This window comes from Brachypodium distachyon, chromosome 4, assembly GCF_000005505.3.
Source record: "Brachypodium distachyon strain Bd21 chromosome 4, Brachypodium_distachyon_v3.0, whole genome shotgun sequence".
In the NCBI taxonomy this organism is placed as follows: Eukaryota; Viridiplantae; Streptophyta; class Magnoliopsida; order Poales; family Poaceae; genus Brachypodium; species Brachypodium distachyon.
Window position 1 is genome coordinate 28428553 of NC_016134.3, and position 18434 is coordinate 28446986.

At 44.1% G+C, this 18434-nt stretch overlaps 2 protein-coding genes across 3 annotated transcripts; one reads left to right on the forward strand and one right to left on the reverse strand.

Annotated features, from left to right (window-relative positions):
- Nucleotides 1–618: 618 nt before the first annotated feature.
- LOC100827707 (protein CELLULOSE SYNTHASE INTERACTIVE 3) lies at nucleotides 619–11142 on the reverse strand. 2 transcript variants are annotated; one of them, XM_014902787.2, is made up of 7 exons: nucleotides 10977–11142; nucleotides 9116–9247; nucleotides 5881–8926; nucleotides 2120–4658; nucleotides 1541–1995; nucleotides 1186–1302; nucleotides 619–1103 (listed from the first exon to the last, which is right to left on the reverse strand). In XM_014902787.2, exons 2-7 carry the CDS (start codon nucleotides 9196–9198, stop codon nucleotides 945–947), a joined length of 6399 nt encoding a protein of 2132 aa, XP_014758273.1. In that variant the 5' UTR covers nucleotides 9199–9247; nucleotides 10977–11142; the 3' UTR covers nucleotides 619–944. The 2 variants fall into 2 exon arrangements, with proteins under 2 accessions (XP_014758273.1, XP_010237876.1); XM_010239574.3 differs by having other exon boundaries at nucleotides 2120–4664.
- A 2800-nt stretch (nucleotides 11143–13942) lies between these two features.
- LOC112268862 lies at nucleotides 13943–16320 on the forward strand. Its single transcript, XM_024455051.1, has 5 exons — nucleotides 13943–14326; nucleotides 14447–14524; nucleotides 15520–15668; nucleotides 15773–15965; nucleotides 16065–16320. The coding sequence occupies exons 1-5, from the start codon at nucleotides 14099–14101 to the stop codon at nucleotides 16092–16094; spliced, it is 678 nt and encodes a 225-aa protein (XP_024310819.1). The 5' UTR covers nucleotides 13943–14098; the 3' UTR covers nucleotides 16095–16320.
- The last annotated feature ends 2114 nt before the right edge of the window (nucleotides 16321–18434 follow it).

The window sequence follows — 18434 nt, forward strand, 5'->3', positions numbered from 1 at the left end:
CTGTTCACGAGCCTGATCCGATCCGTGCTCCCGAGCGACGTGGCGCGCATCGGACGTCTCTCCCTCTTTTATCCCCCCGTGAGTTTTATCTGTTTCCATTAAAAAACAAATACCAGCCGATGCCCTTTCTCTTCCCCAGTCTGGACTCGGGTAGAAGTTCTACTCTGGTTCTACTTCTACCGGTCCTGTCTTTGTTCCGCCTGCAAATACTAGACTACAAGTCGGCGACTGTCCTTGCATTTTTGTGTGCATCTTTTTAGTGGCTCTGATTCACAATCCTCAGCTGCAGACTAGTATGAAACTATTTTTCTTAAACAACATAATCACGCACAAAATTAGTACTGTACTACAGTTCAAGGATCACATCTCTTCTCACTTCCAAAACGTGGTCACTGAGAGCATGTTCCATGCAAGGGGCTTAGGGAGGTACTTGCACAAAGAAAACCAAGTTTTGTCTAAGCACTGATGCTTGCGTTTTATAGGACAGGTGCTTAATTAGGCACCTCTAGTATAGAAATATGCACTAATGCTTAAGAATAAACCAGTTTAATTTTGTAGCACTTTCTTAAGCACCTTGCATTGAACATGCTCTGATCAGACCCACGGGCTTCAAGATACTGCAAATAGAAAAGGCTTAGAAGAAGTGGCAACAAAAGGCACAAATGGAGACAGCACACGCAGAGTTGCAGTGTTCCTTCAAACCCACACCAAACTACTCTAGATTATAATTACAGGAAATAACTTCACCTGTACAGAAAAAATAGGCGTGCGGTCCAAAATCTGTTTATAGCTACAGAGGCGAAGGGCCTCGAAACAAATTCAATGACGCAGATGTTGTTTGTAAACAGTGTAAGTCCTCTACAATACAATGATCTGGATGTTTATGGGAATGATTTACATGGGAGCCGGGGCTATAATATTGGCACCGGGCGAAATTAGCCATGCTACATACTGTTGTTGGACGGTCTGTTTGACCATACAATCTCTATCTCTAGCGTTCTCGAGCCATCCTTGCCGCCGTCGTGGCTGAGGCTGAAGAACCCGCTGTATACTCCCTCCGTGACGACTTTGTCGATCTGGATGGTGACTCTTCCAAGGGTTGACTGCGAAGCAAGCACCTGAGTTTAGGAAATTGCAGACAAGAACCAAGAAAAAATAGCATACAAGGAAGCTACTCCACCATACCTTTCCAAATGTATTTTTGCTTTTGCACAAGATGTACAGCTTCTGCCCTTTTGGTGGTATATCAAATAACCAAGTGAAGCCCTCATTCCATACCGGGCATATGCTATGGTTCACCACCTGACAATCAGTGCTAATCAGCAACTGCAGACCATAAAAATATCTAGAAAGTAAAGTATGAAAGGCTACAAATACTATACTGTGCACCTTCAGAAAACAGATACGCAAATAAACAGTAATGTCCACTTTAATTTATTGATATGCAGCTCCAAGAGTAATTGCCATTCTAACTTAATGGAGTGAGAACAAAAGTGCATGATATATGAATCAGTGAGAAAGATCATCTTCAAGAGCTTACCTTGGTTTGCCTTGGAGGACCATTTCCTATTTGCAGGCAACAAAATGCATTTGTACCCCCCATTGTCTGTTTTAAGTTATTTCCACGTAGGATGGTCACGGTTAAACAACCAGGCAAACAATGCAGTAAGCTATCAGCTCTGTCATGAAAACTGGGAGGACAGGTCTTCATAAGCATTTGTAGTACAGGGATGGCCTCCGCTGAAATCAGAGATTGGGCTTTGGCAATGTCTTCATTCATTTGGGGCCAAGATTCTTTCAGCAAGCAAAGGGTGTCTAGCACACTCTCTTGGGCAGCCTCATTTCCATCTTTCAGGGCACAAACCAGATGGGGTATGCACAATGTTGCTGCCTCAGAAAACCGAACCTTTCTAAAGTTGCTGAATATGACATATATTGTCCTCAAAATAACTTCATTGATAGTTGATGTAGAGAGCAGTTCTCTTTCTAAGGCAGCTGCAAGAAATTGTAGTTTAGATTACAAACATTATAGTGAAAGAGGCATTTAATTTACACATGAACATGAAAAGCAAGCAGCTGAAAAAAAAATCTGACTCCAGAAGAAAGATTGACAACTAACCAGTAAGAGATCGGATGAGCTCATTAGAAACATATTCTTGAAGTGTATGATTTGAAAAAAGATACTTGATTAGCAGAGCAGCCTGTCCTGCAATATCTATATTTGGCGACAGAATCAACTCCTGCACAACCAAAATTCCTCCAGCCTCCGCAACGGCACGCCTATTTGTCCTGCTATGCATTACTAAGCTTTGAAGTGCACAAATAGCAACCATTGTCATATCATCGGTAGGCTGGTCCTCAAGCAGGCTTACAAGAGCACGGCAGGCGGATACAGAGTCACTTGCTCTTGCAAGTGCTTCATGCTGGAAAATGTCACCTAGAGCAAGAGTCACCAAAAACTTAGCTGGCTGATTCTTTGATTGGGGATCTAACAGGTACTGTGACAGAGGAGCTATAGAGTGTTTGGCAACTTTTGTTTCTCGGACCCTCGAATTGTTTATCAGTGCTTCAAGCAATCTTGCTGCAGATTCCTCACAGCGATGACTCTTAAGGAGCTCCAACAGTGCACGTACAGCCCCAGCCTCAGCCATGGCTACGGCACACCGTGGATTACTTTTCTCTTGCACAAGAAGAGCACCAAGAGCTATTGTGACAGTACTCTCCATGGTGGAGTTCAGCAATCTTACAAGTACAGCCATTGAGACTTTAACATAGTTGTCAGAGCTATTACGCAAAACATTGCACAATACAAGTGCTGCAGACTCCCATAATGCTTGACTTGGCTGAGGGTCATCCTGGACAATTACCTTCGAGAGTTCAAAAATTCCACCTGCATCTGCTACAGCCTTGGGCCAACTCTGAGATATGTTTTCAAGGGCTTTAACTGCAGTTTGTTGTAAGCTCAAGATTCCAATACCAGCAAGCTGAACCAGAGGGACAACTGCATTTTTTGTAGTGATATCCTGTTGAAAATGTTCCTGTTCCAGAAGATGCGATAGCACCTCAGTACCAAGTTGTTGGATTGCTTGAGAGGGAGATTCAAGAAATGATATCAATGGCTCAATAATTTGACTGGGAGTTGACTTCAATGCTGCTAGACTCTGAGGTTTCTCTAGAATATTTACAAGTGCTTGTAAGGCGCTGTGCTGGTCCCACATGGTGACATCTGGTCGACGTAAAAGTAAGAAAAGTGGTTCCACCATTTTTGCAGCATTAGAACTTTTAGCGATGCCACTGTTGTTTGTTAAAATGCGAAGTAACTCAGCAATGGATGAGCTAACAGAGATCGGAACATCCAGAATCATATCTAGTGCATGCTCAATGATACCAGCTTTAACCATGTCAAGTTTGCAGTTTGGACGGTCCTTGCCCAACTTTATGAGAGCAGCAATAGACGCCTCTGACAATTGGTAGTTAGTTCCAGGAACAAAACTAACAAGAAGATCAACAACTTCAATAGTTGCAGCAATCTCTGCATTGTACTCTTCATCCAGTAGCCTGTTCAGAGCACAGACAGATGGTTCAACAACCAAACTAGAGCCTGATGCCATTAATGATATCAAGGGCTGAAGACATTCAGTGGCAATCGGTGATGCCCGTACCACTGAATTCTCAAATAAAATGTAGCAGAGCTGAGCAGCATCTTTCTTAAGATCTAAGGACGAACTGAAAGATAAAATTTTATAAAGGCTTTCAAGTGTATTGCCTTCTATGTCAAACATAGCTGAAGCCTTTGAGGCATTACCGGCAGAAAGTTTGATTAGAGCACCAAGTGTTGCTTGCTGTTCTATTTCAGTTCCTGACTCAAGCATGTCAAGTAATGGCTGAATAGCTTGCCTAGCCACTTCAGTATCTCTTATATTCTCTGAATCAAATAGGTACTGCAATGCCCTTGCTGCACTAAGCCTAGAATTTCTCGAGCCCAAACGCAATACAGCTACAAGTTGATTCAAAGTGCTAAGTGAGGTTTCATGGTAAAGCAGATCAGGGTTTCTGTATAAGATCCCTAATAGATTGATGATGGTAGTTTCAGTTGAGTCTTGTGGGCTTAAAGACAGATACATAGTTAAAGCATCTAAAGCTCCAGCCTCCGCCATAAGAACTTTATTTGTCTCACTACCTTCTGCTAGTTGAGTCAGTAGGTGCAAAGCAACCAAAGGTGCACCTGGTCTGTCTGGCATTGGTTTAAGTATATCTACTAGCAAGGGTATGGACCTTCGCGCAGTAGCACCGGTCCGAACATCCTCAAGCTCAAAAAGACTCTTCAATATTATTTGACTTGGATTTTCTGCCAACTTGAACTCTTCAGCCATTGTAACAAGGTTTGGCATATCAGATTCTACCTGTCCAATCATAGCTATAGCACCAGCAGCTGCACCAGAATTCACAATAGCAAGCTGTATACCTCTGCTTCCAGTACAAACCAGGCTAGCCAGTGACTGAGCAGCAAAGTACTTATCCATGATCTTATCAGATCTCAGCAACGAAGCTAAAGAAGGTAGAATTCGCATTATTGCTGAAGATTGAATGACCACTGAATCCTGAAATAAAGTAGCCAAGAGAAGGGCGCAACTCCATACACTCTCTGAATCTTCATCCTGTTCCTGTAACAAGGAGATATTAGAGCTGTGAATTTAGTATGGAAGAAGAAACATTAAATACAGACAAGTCTGTAACGTGACTAAGAATTGAAGTGTGGCTACACATTAATACAAAAATTCAGATCTCTAGTATTGATAATAATTCAGCTACTAAATACAAGGACCAGATATTTTCCTTGCTTGTTAACAACTCCAGTTACATAATTAGGTACAAGTAATGCAATCCATAATTGGCACACCTCTGTACCCTAATAACTACCAACTCCAGTATACAAAATAAAAGTTTTCAGTCTGGACTCTACTTCTTCCCTTGATTACTGGGCAAAGTTCACAAATGAACATAATAGTAAACACAGCTACTCATCTTAGAAGTTATCATTAAATGTTTGCATACCAATAATCCAAAAAAGAAAAATAAAGGCCCAATTTTTTTTTTTGCGATGCCCAAAGTTTTATTTTTTAATACATTGACCTGCTAGACCAACCCTACAACATGTGCTGATAAATTGGTTTGATGGTGCAACTAGATCTGATAAACAAGCTCATCCTGTTGTAGCAAGGAAGAGAATAAATAGCGACACTTATTATGGATCGGAGGGAGTAGGATGCACTTGGTTTTGAAACGAGGGGTTTAATTAGGACTGGGCAAAATGATCGTTAATCCGCTCACTGGACTTGCTTTGATAGTTATGTCAGATTACCGTGCACATAGATAAGCTAATCAGGATTTCGACTTAGTTTGGTAAATGTTAATCTGGTTATATTTCATCGCACTTTTAGTACATGGAAACAAAAAATCCGGGTAAAAGACAGTAAAAAATTGAGGAAGAGGAGCCGCCTAAGGCATACTTCCGACATGAGGAGAAAAAATAACATCAACGGTGCATAACACTGAAAGCAAGGCAGAGTTTACTCATCTTTGCACAGTAGTCAATTTAGTAGGCCAAACTGAAACTAAGATTTCTACATTGCCGATAATAACAACTTGAGATACCAAGCCGTGTAACATGGACAAAAATCTTGAACCAAAATAAATCACCTAACTCGTAAAAGTTAACAGGTTAAAGTAATTGATGCAGGACCAAAAACAGTGCTTGCCCCAGAAACATAGCATTGTTTATTTATCTTGATGCATCCCTCAGCTCAAACAACATAGCAGATTAGAGCAGTAAAACTTAAATTTATCACCAAGCGAGAAGTTAACAAGTGAAACATGCACCTGTCGGTTAGCAGTGTGGCCAGCAAGTTTGTCAGAGATAATATCAATACCACCAAGGTCCATAACAGTAAGTTTACTTCTAGGACTAGAAGAGCAAATAAGTGAGAGCAGAAGCGGAACTGTTTCTTCCAAAACCTTTCCTGAATCAGGTACATCCTGCTCACAATTATACAAACTCTTCTCTGTGTAAGGTTTCCAGACTTCAATGTCTAAGGATGTTGACGTGGACTGTTCCTTCAACATATCAATGAGTGCAGATATTAGATTGTTCAGATGCCCTGACACTTCAAGAACTTCAATTGAATGCTCTCTGTTGTCCTTTAAAGCAGATATGAGGGTTATTGCACTGCCAATTCTTATTTCCATGTTTGTTGATTCCATAATTCTGCTAGCAAGAGAACCAATGCAACCTTGACTTCTGTTTATGTGCTCACCAAGCACAGATGATTGATCCTGACATAGCCTGGAGAAAATTAGAATAGACTTATCTTGAATCGGGGGAAGGCCAACACTGATACAGTGGACTAAAGGTTCTAAACTTTCTGGAACTTCAAGAAAGGCAGCCCACAAAGGAGAGCTAAAATGAGCATCCTCCTTGGTCATAGCCATAAACGCAAGCACATCCAAGGGATCCAAACTAGTAACATTTTCCAAACTGATTCCAGATAGACACACCAACAGTGCTTGAATTATAAAACAGCATAGTGCGTAATCTGGAAAAACTTCACTGAGGGGGAACTGGTTGAGCAACTGATAAAGTGACCGTGAAGCACTAATTTTGCCTTCTAAGCTTCCCTCTTTTAGCACTCTAGTCAAAGCTTGGACAATGTTATCATCTAGCGCGTCTTTAGCAATCTGGGCATCGGATAGAAGATTTGCTAATGCAGCAATTGCTGCTTCAGCAGCATCAATGGATGATGTCTTTGCCATCTCTATAAGAGGTTGCACATCACCTTCAGCTATACAGGACATCTTGTTCTTCGATGTTGTATTAGCTGAGCGTGAGAGTGCTCCTAAAGCCCGAGCAGACTGAGTTGCAATAACTTGATTTCCACTTGTCAAAAGCTTCATGCATGGGTGAACAATTTCATCAGTTGCTAAGATGTCACAAATATCCTGGCGCGTACTGAAAATATCAGCCAATACAGTTGCAGCATATTCCTGAGTTTCTTCATTTGATGAGTCAAGAATAAGAACAAGAGATCTAAGGCCTTTATTAGCTGGAGCTCCATTCTGAACTAGATCTCTCTGAGGAGCCAGTACAAGCACATGCCCAAGAACTGTAATGGCATGAGCCTTTGAGCTTGGTGAGTCACTGAGCAGTATTGCTAAGAGTTGATTAATTGTGGCAGATTCAGAGGACCGTATAAGCTTCTTGAGTGCTTTGACTGATGCTTCTTGTCCATGAGAGCTGCCACTCTTTAGAAGCCAAAGCAGCGCTAGAACAGCCCCTGCACTCTCAACACATGCCCTGATATCATCACTGTGCAAGCACAAGTTGCACATGATATGAGCAGCATCCTCCTTTGCTTTTTGAGATCCTGTTTCCAGTAGCTGGACAAGTGGAGGGATACCTCCAGCAGCTGTTATTGCCCACTTGCTGTCATCTACTTCATCACTCAAGATAGCCAACAAAGAAACTGCATACTCCTGATGCTGCTCACTAGAAAGCCCAAGTAATGATATTAGCAACTGAACTCCCTCTCTCTTTCCAACAGCCTCCCACATTCCAAGACCATCACAGCACAAGCTAGTCAAGGCACGAACAAGATGTTCTTGAACATCGTTGGAAGCCATAGTGACCAGCCCTACAAGAACTTTCTTTGCATTTGAGTGATCGAGTCTACCACAGAGGGAAACATTTCCATATAGACTCGCTAAAGCTTCAAGAATACGATCAAGCACAAGTTTACTGTCATGGCCTTTTAGGAGCACAATCAAAATATTTTCTATCTCAACTGGATCAAAGGATTTTCCATCAGTGCCATCAAACACCATCAAGGTATATGCAAGAGCTCCAAGAATGTCAGCAAGGGGGACGGGTGACCGGGGTGATTGGCATTGCTCTCCCAGGTAAAGCAACAAAGAAGTAGTTCCACCACAAATATTTGATAAAGCACGAACAGCATGGCTTTGTAGAGAATGGCAGGTATCCCCCTGCATGCATTCTTTGGAGGGTGCTACAACAGCTCCAATCAGAATAGGAAGACCACCTGCATCCACCACAGCTTTTTTTGCAATACTGGACTTGGAAGATAGGGCCTCCAAAGCATCAGCCGCACTTTCACGAACAGCGATGTCATCATCTCGACTGAGAAGCTGAAGAAGGGCCTTAACAGCCCCAGCATCTATTATTTTGGGGATGCTATCACCGAAAGCAGAGATTAACCGTGCCAAGAGGGAGGCAGCATTTGACTGTGAAGCAGTATTCTTGGATGAAAGAAGACCGGTGATAATTTCGACTCCACCAGCTTCAAGTGTGGCCTTCCAGTAACCATCTTTGTCCCCACATAGATTTCTTAAGGCTCCGGTCACAAAGCCTTCGACTACTCTATCTTGGCGTGACCTAGGGTTGAGCAAGTCCCAAAGAGTCGGGACAACACCTTCGGTCACAAATATTTTCATGCCTATGTGGTCATCCGAAAGTCCACCCGAAGACACTTCAAAAATAGCCTCAGCAGCAGCCTTCTTTGCTTCAGAAGATTCAGACTTCAAGAGAGAGAGTAAGGGTGGTATACAACCTCCTAATAGGACCTTGACACGCAGGTCCTCTTCCTTACAGAGTGCACTAAGTACGGCTGCAGAATTTACTTTGGCCGAAGACGTCCCACTTCTAAGGATCGATACAAATAATGGAATAGCCTGTGAATGGCTGCCTATCATAACCCTTGCCTCCTTTTTCACTTTGGCCAATTCAAGCAATTGTCTGGTTGACACTTCCTTCTCTGACGGTGATGTCATGCTCGCATGGAGCTGCTCCAGCAATCGTGCAACAGTAGACATTACACTTTCAGGATCATCGACTTCTGCAAGATCGCTTGCTTCCCTATATGAAAGAATAAATGCTTTAAATAAACACTAAGACTTGCGAGATGAAGATGTAACAAGTTAAAGAAGCTAAGCTAATTTTGCTAAAGCAATTGATTCTACGAAAGAATCTAGTGAACAACAGTATTTACTTTTTGATTAGCAATAACTCATAAATATAATAAAGAACAGTGAAGATATTTTATACCTTGATCTAGGAGATGATGTGGATGGTGCAGGTGAAGTAGGTTCTCGAGAACCTCGAGCTTCTGATGAGTTGTAAATCGGCATGATTGAACAGTTACCAACTTTTACCACTTAGATTGTTTTATATGTCCTCCTACAAGATAAAATGAAAGTATTCAACATAACAGGTGATATTGTCCCTTTGTGTCACATAATTTACATGATAACAAAAGGATGGAAAGGTTACCACTTATATCATGTGGTCACCAAGATAATTGCTTATCCATGTTAATTTAAGGGTGAATAAATTAGAAGATATATAGCCTGATAGCCACAGTCAGCAGATCCAGTTCTTAGAGCAAAAGGAAGAGAGCATATACCCGTAAGACCATAGTGTCAACACATTTGGAACACGTCAAGATAGATTAACCTAAGCTATTGGGCATTTTAACCCATATTTCATTTTGCATCTTCTACTGGATTGGCAACATAAGCTTTAAAATGTCAAAATTGAAAGATCAAAAGCCAAAATGTACGTTCTGGGTAGATGAATAATCAAATGGTGATTAAACAAGCAACAGCTTTTGGAAGATATGACAGCACCAGTGGGGTTACATTTGAAAAGATATCAGTTCTCAAGATATTGCAATAGACCATCTAGAAACGACTGCAGTCGCTCTAATAGGACAAAGACCAACTGTGTGTTTAATGTACATTTGATCAATACAAACACGTGAAACATTAGAACAACAAGATCGTGTGATGGAGACATGCAGAGGAATTTGCCATGTACAATATTTGACGGCAGTTAAAAAAAGTTCCATTACAGCCACCGTCTCATGGATCCAATTTGTGGAAACAATGAACGCTGCAAGCACCAGGGCAAGCCCCGCCCTAAAATGCAGTGAATCGTCATGGCAAATTCAGACCCAAAGAAAGGGTACTTCCACCTATTTAACTACCATAGATGACAAATCAGAACTATATCCCATCACCCAATCCCCTGATTCCACACAGAAACTGATACTTAACTAGCAAGATCCTTAGGCTCACTTAAGGGATTTTGCCCTACATCATTGTTTCATATCCAAAAAAAAAGACCCTTAGACTCCACAGCTGCAATGACACCTATGGCATGCAGCACACACTTCCACATTAGAAATGCATACAACAACGTTACCCAAACAACCCTCTGATTTGTCCGACTTCGCAAAAAAAATATGCCACATTGTCTTCCCCAATTCAATAAACCAAACGAAGAAGATGCTAGGAGCCAGTACCCTTTAACTCCCAGACACAACAACCTCCAGCAGCTGCTCCCCAGATATGTACAAACCAGCTGCCAATGCAAGGTGCTAGCAAACTAGTGTATCATAACTGCAAATTCGTACAATTCCACAGGCCCAATTCCTCCCGAATCTCAACACAACACCTGCCCCCTCCGCTGAGCATTGTTTCCCAATATTAAACAGATCACGACCCGCAGAAATGCCTGTCTGTTCTACACTGTCCTAGATCAGAACACGGCCTTCGCAACCGGACATAAATAAACCGAAGGCGAACGAACGAGCAAAAGGATATAAAAATAAAAAAAACAGAGGATTGCGACAGAATTACGCCTCTCCGTGCACCTCCTCCCCGCAGATCGCTCCCCACACCATGGCCGGTGCGCCGGGGCCCGCAGGATCACAGGAACCACAGCCCAAAGCTCGCCGCCCACCTATGAAACCTCCCCCACGGAACTTCCCAGCGCGAGATCCCACCCCTCCACTCTTCAACACACGCAACGGGAACCCCCCTCTAGAACCAGCACCAATCACTCGAAATTGGGGCCCCGGCGCGCGCACCGCCGCATGAGATCGACGAGAGAGCGAGGGACTCACCGGAGGCGTGCGTGGGATTCCGGCGGCGGCGTCGGTGAGGTCGGAGGAGGAGGCGATGCGTCGTTCCCGCTCCACTCGCCCACTGGCCACTGGCGCGGCGCAGTGCGTGTGTGAGTGTTCGAGAGAGAGAGAGAGATGGGAGAGCTTTGGGACCGGGGGAGGGGGAAGGAGGGAGAGGTGGTGGTTCATTTGCGGGTCAGTCCTGTCGTTGTCGAGGAATTGCGGGGAACGAAAATGGACAGCCACCTGGGATGCTGAAGTGGGAATTAATTACGTCCTCCATTCGGTAACGGGCAGATTGCGAATCTTCGACATTGCCATGGTGTGGAAGAAGCTTTCATTTTCCAAGGAAAGTGGCCCATTCACCCATTGCATTTTGTCTTCTCCATGCTTAACTCTGTTGGCGCCCTTGGTTGTTCGACGATCGGACGAGGAAAATTGACGCAAATGTATGAAGACATGAAAAGTGAAAGAATAAATTAGACGAAGCAAGATATTTGTTTAATTTTTCCAGCTATTTGAGATATCTATTTGTTACTCCCTCCGTGAAACTGACATAAAATAATGACAAGAATTTAGGAAAAAAAAGAGTAGTTTGTTTCTTGTGTGAGATTTAATAGTTTTGGAAGAAATAAATTAGTCGTGTTTTCTAAGTAAAAAGTTCGCACCATTTTTCTATTGGGCTTCTCGCCGGCGTTGTTCCAATGGTCATCATGGATGTGGAAGTAGGCACATGGGCTAGATTGTGTAGTTCATTCTCGTTCGGATTTTCTTCAGAAATAACTGCTTCCTAGGACATGCTGTGTATCCTTGAGAAAATGTTAATCAAACAGTGGTAGATGTCTAGTTGTGATCTGGCATAAGTCAAAGCTTCACTTTCCCTAAAAAAAAAAGCTTCACTTAGTACGCAAACAGTGGTAGAAGTATAGTTTTCGACTTTTCGTCTTTCAACTTGTCGAAAAATATGCTTCCCTCAGCTACCACTATTTGGCATCATGAAGATTTGGCATGACTAATCCTTAGTGAGAGCCCTCTAATTTGACCAGGGTGTCAAAATGTTTTGGACCAATGACACATGTTCCAAAATAGCTTTATGTCAGCATGGAAACAGATTACGCCACGTATGCAATTAACCAGAATATGGGGTTGTGTTTCTTTTCGTTTTAGTTGAGGAGACTGTCTCCCTTTGATTCGTCGGATTTATAATTGTTGTGGCTCCATCTATTTGTATGTAGGTGGTATATTACTACACTAATAATGAAGGTCATCTGTTTTTTCATGTGTAATTTGCCAACACGAAAGTTGTAAGCTTGAAATGTTAAACCAACCGTTCAAATGCAACCTCACATCCACCGGTCCACCACGTTAGTCAAAGGCAATTGCAATTTTCACATTCCTGACAGACCACATGCCGAAGGAATTTCCCTTCCTGGGCGGAAAAGAAATTGAATACACGCCGCAGAAACGACAAGCGTTAGCTGGAGATTGCAGCTGGCTGGCCGAGCGTCACATCATTCGCGCACAGGTGAAGGGCCGTTCCGCAAAAAGTCCCGGCGACCAACGTCTCCAGACATCTCGCTCCCTGACACCCGGGTCAAGAGGCGCGGGACAGTCCACGCGGGGCCTACGCGTAAGCTTGCTGCGGGCCTGGAGATCCAACCAACGGCCACTCGCCCGGCTGGGCCTGGAGGGTGGGGTCTACCCTTTTACGCTGGCGTCAGGCTCGTGGCTGGCTGCTTTTCCTCACGTGCTGGGTCTCCGCGGGCCCATGTTGTCGGTGAAAGGAGGTTGGTTTTGTACAGAGTGGCTGGGCTGGGCGGGGACCGGGTCCAGCAGTGGGCGACGACTGACGGAATCACACCACACGGCCACCTTTGAGAGTATAGATCTCCGTACGGGTACGTATGGCCGTATGGGAATGAATAATGAGAATCAAGTGCAATATTATACGTAGAATACTAGCGATTGAATCCGGGAAGAGGAGAAACCGAGTACGGCACTCCGTGCGAATTTAACTGATCGTGACAGACTCGGACTTGTGCTTGGTCGTACTGGTGTCTGGTACTCGATCGATGCGACGATGCAGCCAGCACTCTTGGAGTACTGAACGTACGTCTGGACGCATAACCCTGCTAGTCTGTTTGTGCATCCTGAATCATATCCTGTCGACGTATTCTGATTTTGAGAGCGATTCCGATTCTGTACGTACGGCTCTTGGTAGGCTTCATGCATGATGCATCATTGAGAAGAGGACGATATGTTGGTTGGTGAAGCATGCATGGTGCTGAGAGATACGAGTTCCGATCGAGACAGTTTGAGGCACACAAATGAGATGGGTGGACGTGGAGTCGAACCAAATTGGCCTCGCCGATTCCCTCTCCTTTTTTCCGAGTGCATTGCAGAAGCAGTTAATGATGCCTAAGAGAAGAAAAGAATGACATCTATATATTTCCTATATTCCAAAATGTCAGTTGTATTCCGTTTTTTTTTATTGAGCCTTGGACCGATTGTCACAGCACACCATTTTGTCAAAAACGTAAAAGTACGAAATATTTTATAAAAACAGTTGAAATACATAAAAATGTTTCATGATATCTTTTGAAATATATGCTCCATACAAGTGTTTTATTCTTGTATGTAAAAATGTTCTTGTAGCCCACTATTTTGTTCATAATTTGTCAAGAAAGATGATAAGCTCCCGTTGTCATTTTTCCCCATCAGATTATACAGCCTGATGTACAAAAATGACTTACAATTTTTGTACTAAAACAGCGACAAGTATTTAGAAACGGAGAGAGTACATTTTGACGAAACACATGAAGAACTATACAATCTATAATAATAAAACTAGCAAAAACACAATGAAGAAATAAATAAAAAGAAAAAAGAAGAGAAAACAAAATAACACAAGATAGAAACGTAAAAAAGAAGAAAAAGAACAAACAAAAATATTTATATTTCTCCAAAAAAAAACCACTCGTACTGTAAAAGGCACGTTAATTAGGACGGAAGGGGGCCCGCAGCCTCCCGCACCGCCTGGCGCCCGCCCAGCACCAACATCCGCCCCCAACCGGAAGCGAGCACGAAGCAGTGGCGGTCGCCAATCCAGAGGCAGCCCCGCCATGGCACTGGTCGTCGGCGTCTCCGGCGGCGGCGGCGGCGGCGTCCGTCTAACCTTATCCCGCTGGGTTCAGCAGTTTCTCGGGTTGCGCTCGCGTCGCCAATCCAGAGGCAGGGGCAGCCCGTCCAAGTCCCGCACCCCCGGCGAAGAGGATGACACCCTGCCGCTGATCAAGAGGCCTACGTCCGCCTACTCCTGCACCCCGTCCCTCTTGGCGACTGTTATTCATGTTATTTTACAACCAGCAAGTCGAGGATCAGTCCTAGTCTCCTACAATCTACAACCAGCAATTATTTTACTATCGCAAGTTTTCATGTACGATATGTAGAGTAACTTCTCATATTTTCAGGGGGTGCAAGTCGATCGTACAAGTGGGGCAAGTATCACAGCTAATGGTGCGTTGGTCCCAGTTTCTTCAGTCAGCAAGGTTTGCATCTATGTTCCTTTTTCTGTGAAAGTGTGCTATATACTGTATTATGTTTGCAAATTAATAATTCAGTTAAAGGCGTCACAATGTTGATGTCCGGAGTTGGGACCGTTAGTCGTTAGAGTCATGCAGGTATGCGAGTTTCAATATGAGAGCATGTGTACTGCGAGAGTTGCGATTGAATTTTGTCCTCTCCCGGTCTCTGTTGTGAACTTCATACCCCCTTTCTCTTGTCCTTAGATCAATTTTATTTTCCATTTGATCAAGGGTAACTTTCACTTGGGTTTGATTGGTGAGCTAGAGATGCAGCTCAGGCTTATGAGGCATATGCATGAAAAGGCCCACTTGCTACACGGTGTAGGTGATGTCCGTTGTGATTCTAGTGAGGAAAGCCATGTGAGGACTGTGAAAGCCAGCTGAGCTAGTCAGTGCTAAAGTTATGGTCCCAGCCCCCATGGCGCTTTCAACATGATCACTTCGCCTAAACTTCTCGAGCATGACGGTGAGGAAAGACTTCTACTTGGAGAAGTTTGAATATCTGAGATCTAGGCACATAGGAAAATTAATTCTAGGTTGTTGGTTGAGAGGTTTGGACTTTGGTGGTGGTGGTAGTGGTTGTAGATTCACTGATGCCTTGGTCAGTTGCACCTGGGTTGGGTGGATTGAAATGGAACGGCAGAGAATGCAGTTCAATTCCCTCCTGATCCATGTGAATCCCCCCCCTCAAACCGAACAAGCCCACAAAAGAGGCAGTAGAATTAGAGGTGAAGGCCATATATAGTGTTATTGGGTCATGGGGCTAGGAGCCCTAGACATGATAAGGAAGAAGCCTAGTGCGACACTAAGAACACAATATAATACAATTTGTTTACAGTAAGTTCTGGCAATAATATCTTTAATCTCTGGACAGCTTCACGAGTATTACTTTTAGCATACTTCATCTAACAGAAATTGACATTCTTTACTCTTTCTAACGAGTTATTTAAATAATTCAGCAAGGACCACCCGAATGGAGAAAGTGTTTAAGGGCCTGCTTCTGGCGCATGTTTTCTTCGCACTGCCTTTACTTGTGCTCTTTTTCCCAAGATATGAGAAGGAAAAATCAAAGACCAATCTGCTGTTCAGTTTATTTGACAGAAATGAAGTCGGTGTTGAGAAAATTATTCTGTTAACATTCTTTGTGATATATGCAAGTGTTGGTTCACTGGGTGTTTTGCTAGCTCATATTGCATTTGGACAAAAATGCAGGGGTATAGTTGGCTTCCTTACTGTGTGGACCATCATTTCTGGTGTGGGATTTGTTGACTACATGTTTCTGAAGACACTTCCAGATGAATTCATTTTCAAAATAATATTTTTGGTTCATTTTTTGGTGATGCTAGTAGTGATCGTGGTTTTATGGGCTAAGTTTGTCGAGTGTTCGCAGTGCTGCAGTTCCAAGGTAAAATATCATCCATCAGCACCTTTTTTCCTCGTAATATTATCTACTAGCATTTTTTCCATGTTATATTTGAAGATAATTTTTTTCTTGCGTATACAGGAAGATTTTAGACACGAGGCGCCGGTTTGATTTGCATAGTGGCCGCCTTCTGACAACATGATTGACTTCATTCAGCCCGGATGATTTTGGAACATACTATTGTCAGATGAATGAACATGTAGATAGCTAGTACTCATCTGTCATGGAAGATGCTGTTACATGACCAGGTTCAGTAGCTGGCCTGATTGGCGTTGATCCGATGAAGAGAAAGCTTCACCTGAGTGCGCAACCGAAATTCCAAGGAAGACAGGACGCGCAGCTCCTCGATTTTGTCGAGAAAGGAGATAACGGAAAGGCAGTTTTTGGCTATAATGGCAGGCGACCGAGTGTGACGCAGCCATTTTTTTGTCTCCTCCCTGATACGCTTGAGCCGGCGGCAGATCAGACCGGGTTGGCCTCGGAGGAGGTGAGAGGTGCCGAAACTGCACCACAAGCGTTCGACCAAGCAACGGAAGGACCCATTGCCTAGAAGATCATTGTTAAACCTGAAAACCGAGCACTACGCCAGAATGGGTTACTGGTGAGCAACCACCGCCACTGCTAGTAGAGCACCGGTGACGGTGAAAGCACTCGCACGACCAGCACCGCCACCGGTGCTCTAGCACCCGTGTCGGTGGTCATTCACCGCCACTGGAGCTCTTTAGTAGTCACCGGCGCACGAGCACTAATGGCGGTTAAAGTGGTCGAAAAAACAAACCGCCACTGGTAAGTCGTTGGAAGAATCTGAAACGAGTACCAGTGGCGTTAGCTTCCACCGCTGCTGTTAATGGAGCACTAATGGCGATGCCAGCACTCATGCGGCTTTCACCACCACTAGTGCTTCTAGTACCAGTGGCCGCATCAGTTAACTGCCACTAGTGCTCCTCAGAGATTCCCATCCTGGTTACCAGTGGCGGGCAGATTCTTTGAACCGCCACTGGTAAGTTATCTATAAAGCAAAGTTATTGTGGCCTTATCTTCCTCAGTTCGCGCGTCTCTGGACCATCAGCGGCTCCTCAAAACACAGGCGACGGCGAAGCTCTGCCAAAATTGCATGGCGTCGGCGGCCAGAAGGTTGCTCCCTTTCCCTCTCCTTCTTCCTCCTCTCCCTCTCCTTTCCTCTAGCTCCTTCCTCTCTTCTCTTCTTCCTCGATGTGGCTAAAATGGCGCCAGCGGCCGGGAGAGCTCGATCTCTCTCCAGGAGCTGTCCCGGCCGGCCCCCTTGCTTGGGAGGTCCCCCACTCTTCCCCTAGCTCCGTTTCTCTCTCTCTTTGTGGTGCTGGTTGCTGCGCGCGCGCCCCCTCCCCTCTGTCTCTCTGGTCCCCTCTCTCTCTGTAATTAATTAAGCTCTTCTCAATAAAATATGTGTTGAATGTGCATGTTCCACGGCCATCGTGCCATGTTTGTGAATATTTTTGTTTGTACATGTATACGGGCCATCGTGCCGTTTGTGTTCACATGTGGGTGTGGGTGGGTGTTTATTTGGCATTTTTTTGTAAAATTTGTAAATTTTATAGCAAAGGTCATGCTGAAATTTTGTGTGATACTATATGTAACTTGATTTATGTTTGTTTATCATGTTTTAGCTCGATGAGCCGTGCTTGGATGTACGAGGAGACAAGAAATTGCGAAGAGTGGATAAGAAAACCGAAGGACTTCACTGATGTCGCCACGGAACATATGCTGAGAAAAGGGGACGACATGACATGTTGTCCATGTAGCAATTGTTGTAACACAATAATGCTTCTGCCAAGAGATGTGGAGTTGCATTTGCTCCTACACGGTTTTGTGTTTGGGTTATTCACGTTGGACTTGTCACGGCGAGGATGCCATTGAAGTTGAAAGCGACCCAGAAATGGAGAACATGGAGCATGATGATCCACCCGACGAACCATGACGTGGCGAAGATCAAGAAGTTCCGCAAGGCAGGGTGGCTGAAATGCTATATGATGTGATGAGATAGTGTCCCGTAAATTCCAGAAGCCGAGGGAGGACGCAGAGACGCCGTTGTATGAAAATGCAGGGCTGGACAAAAGTGTGCTGGAAGTACGCTCGAACTTCTCCGAATGAAGGCAAAATATAACATCGTGGACTCGGGATTCACGGATATTTTGAGTTACCTTTCTACAGTTCTTCCTGCGGGCAACATGTTGCCTAAGGGCACGTACCAAGCGAAGAAGGTTGCATGTCCCCTCGGGTTAGAGGTTGTCAGATAACATGCTTGTCCGTTGGACTGCATCATATACAAGGGTGACTACAAAGACATGCACAGCTGTCCAGTATGCAAAACATCCCGATACAGGAAGAAAGACCCCAATCCTGAGGGCCTCCCGGAGGAAGAAGTGACTCGTGGTCCAGCGGCGAAGACGGTATGGTACCTCCCGTGTGGTA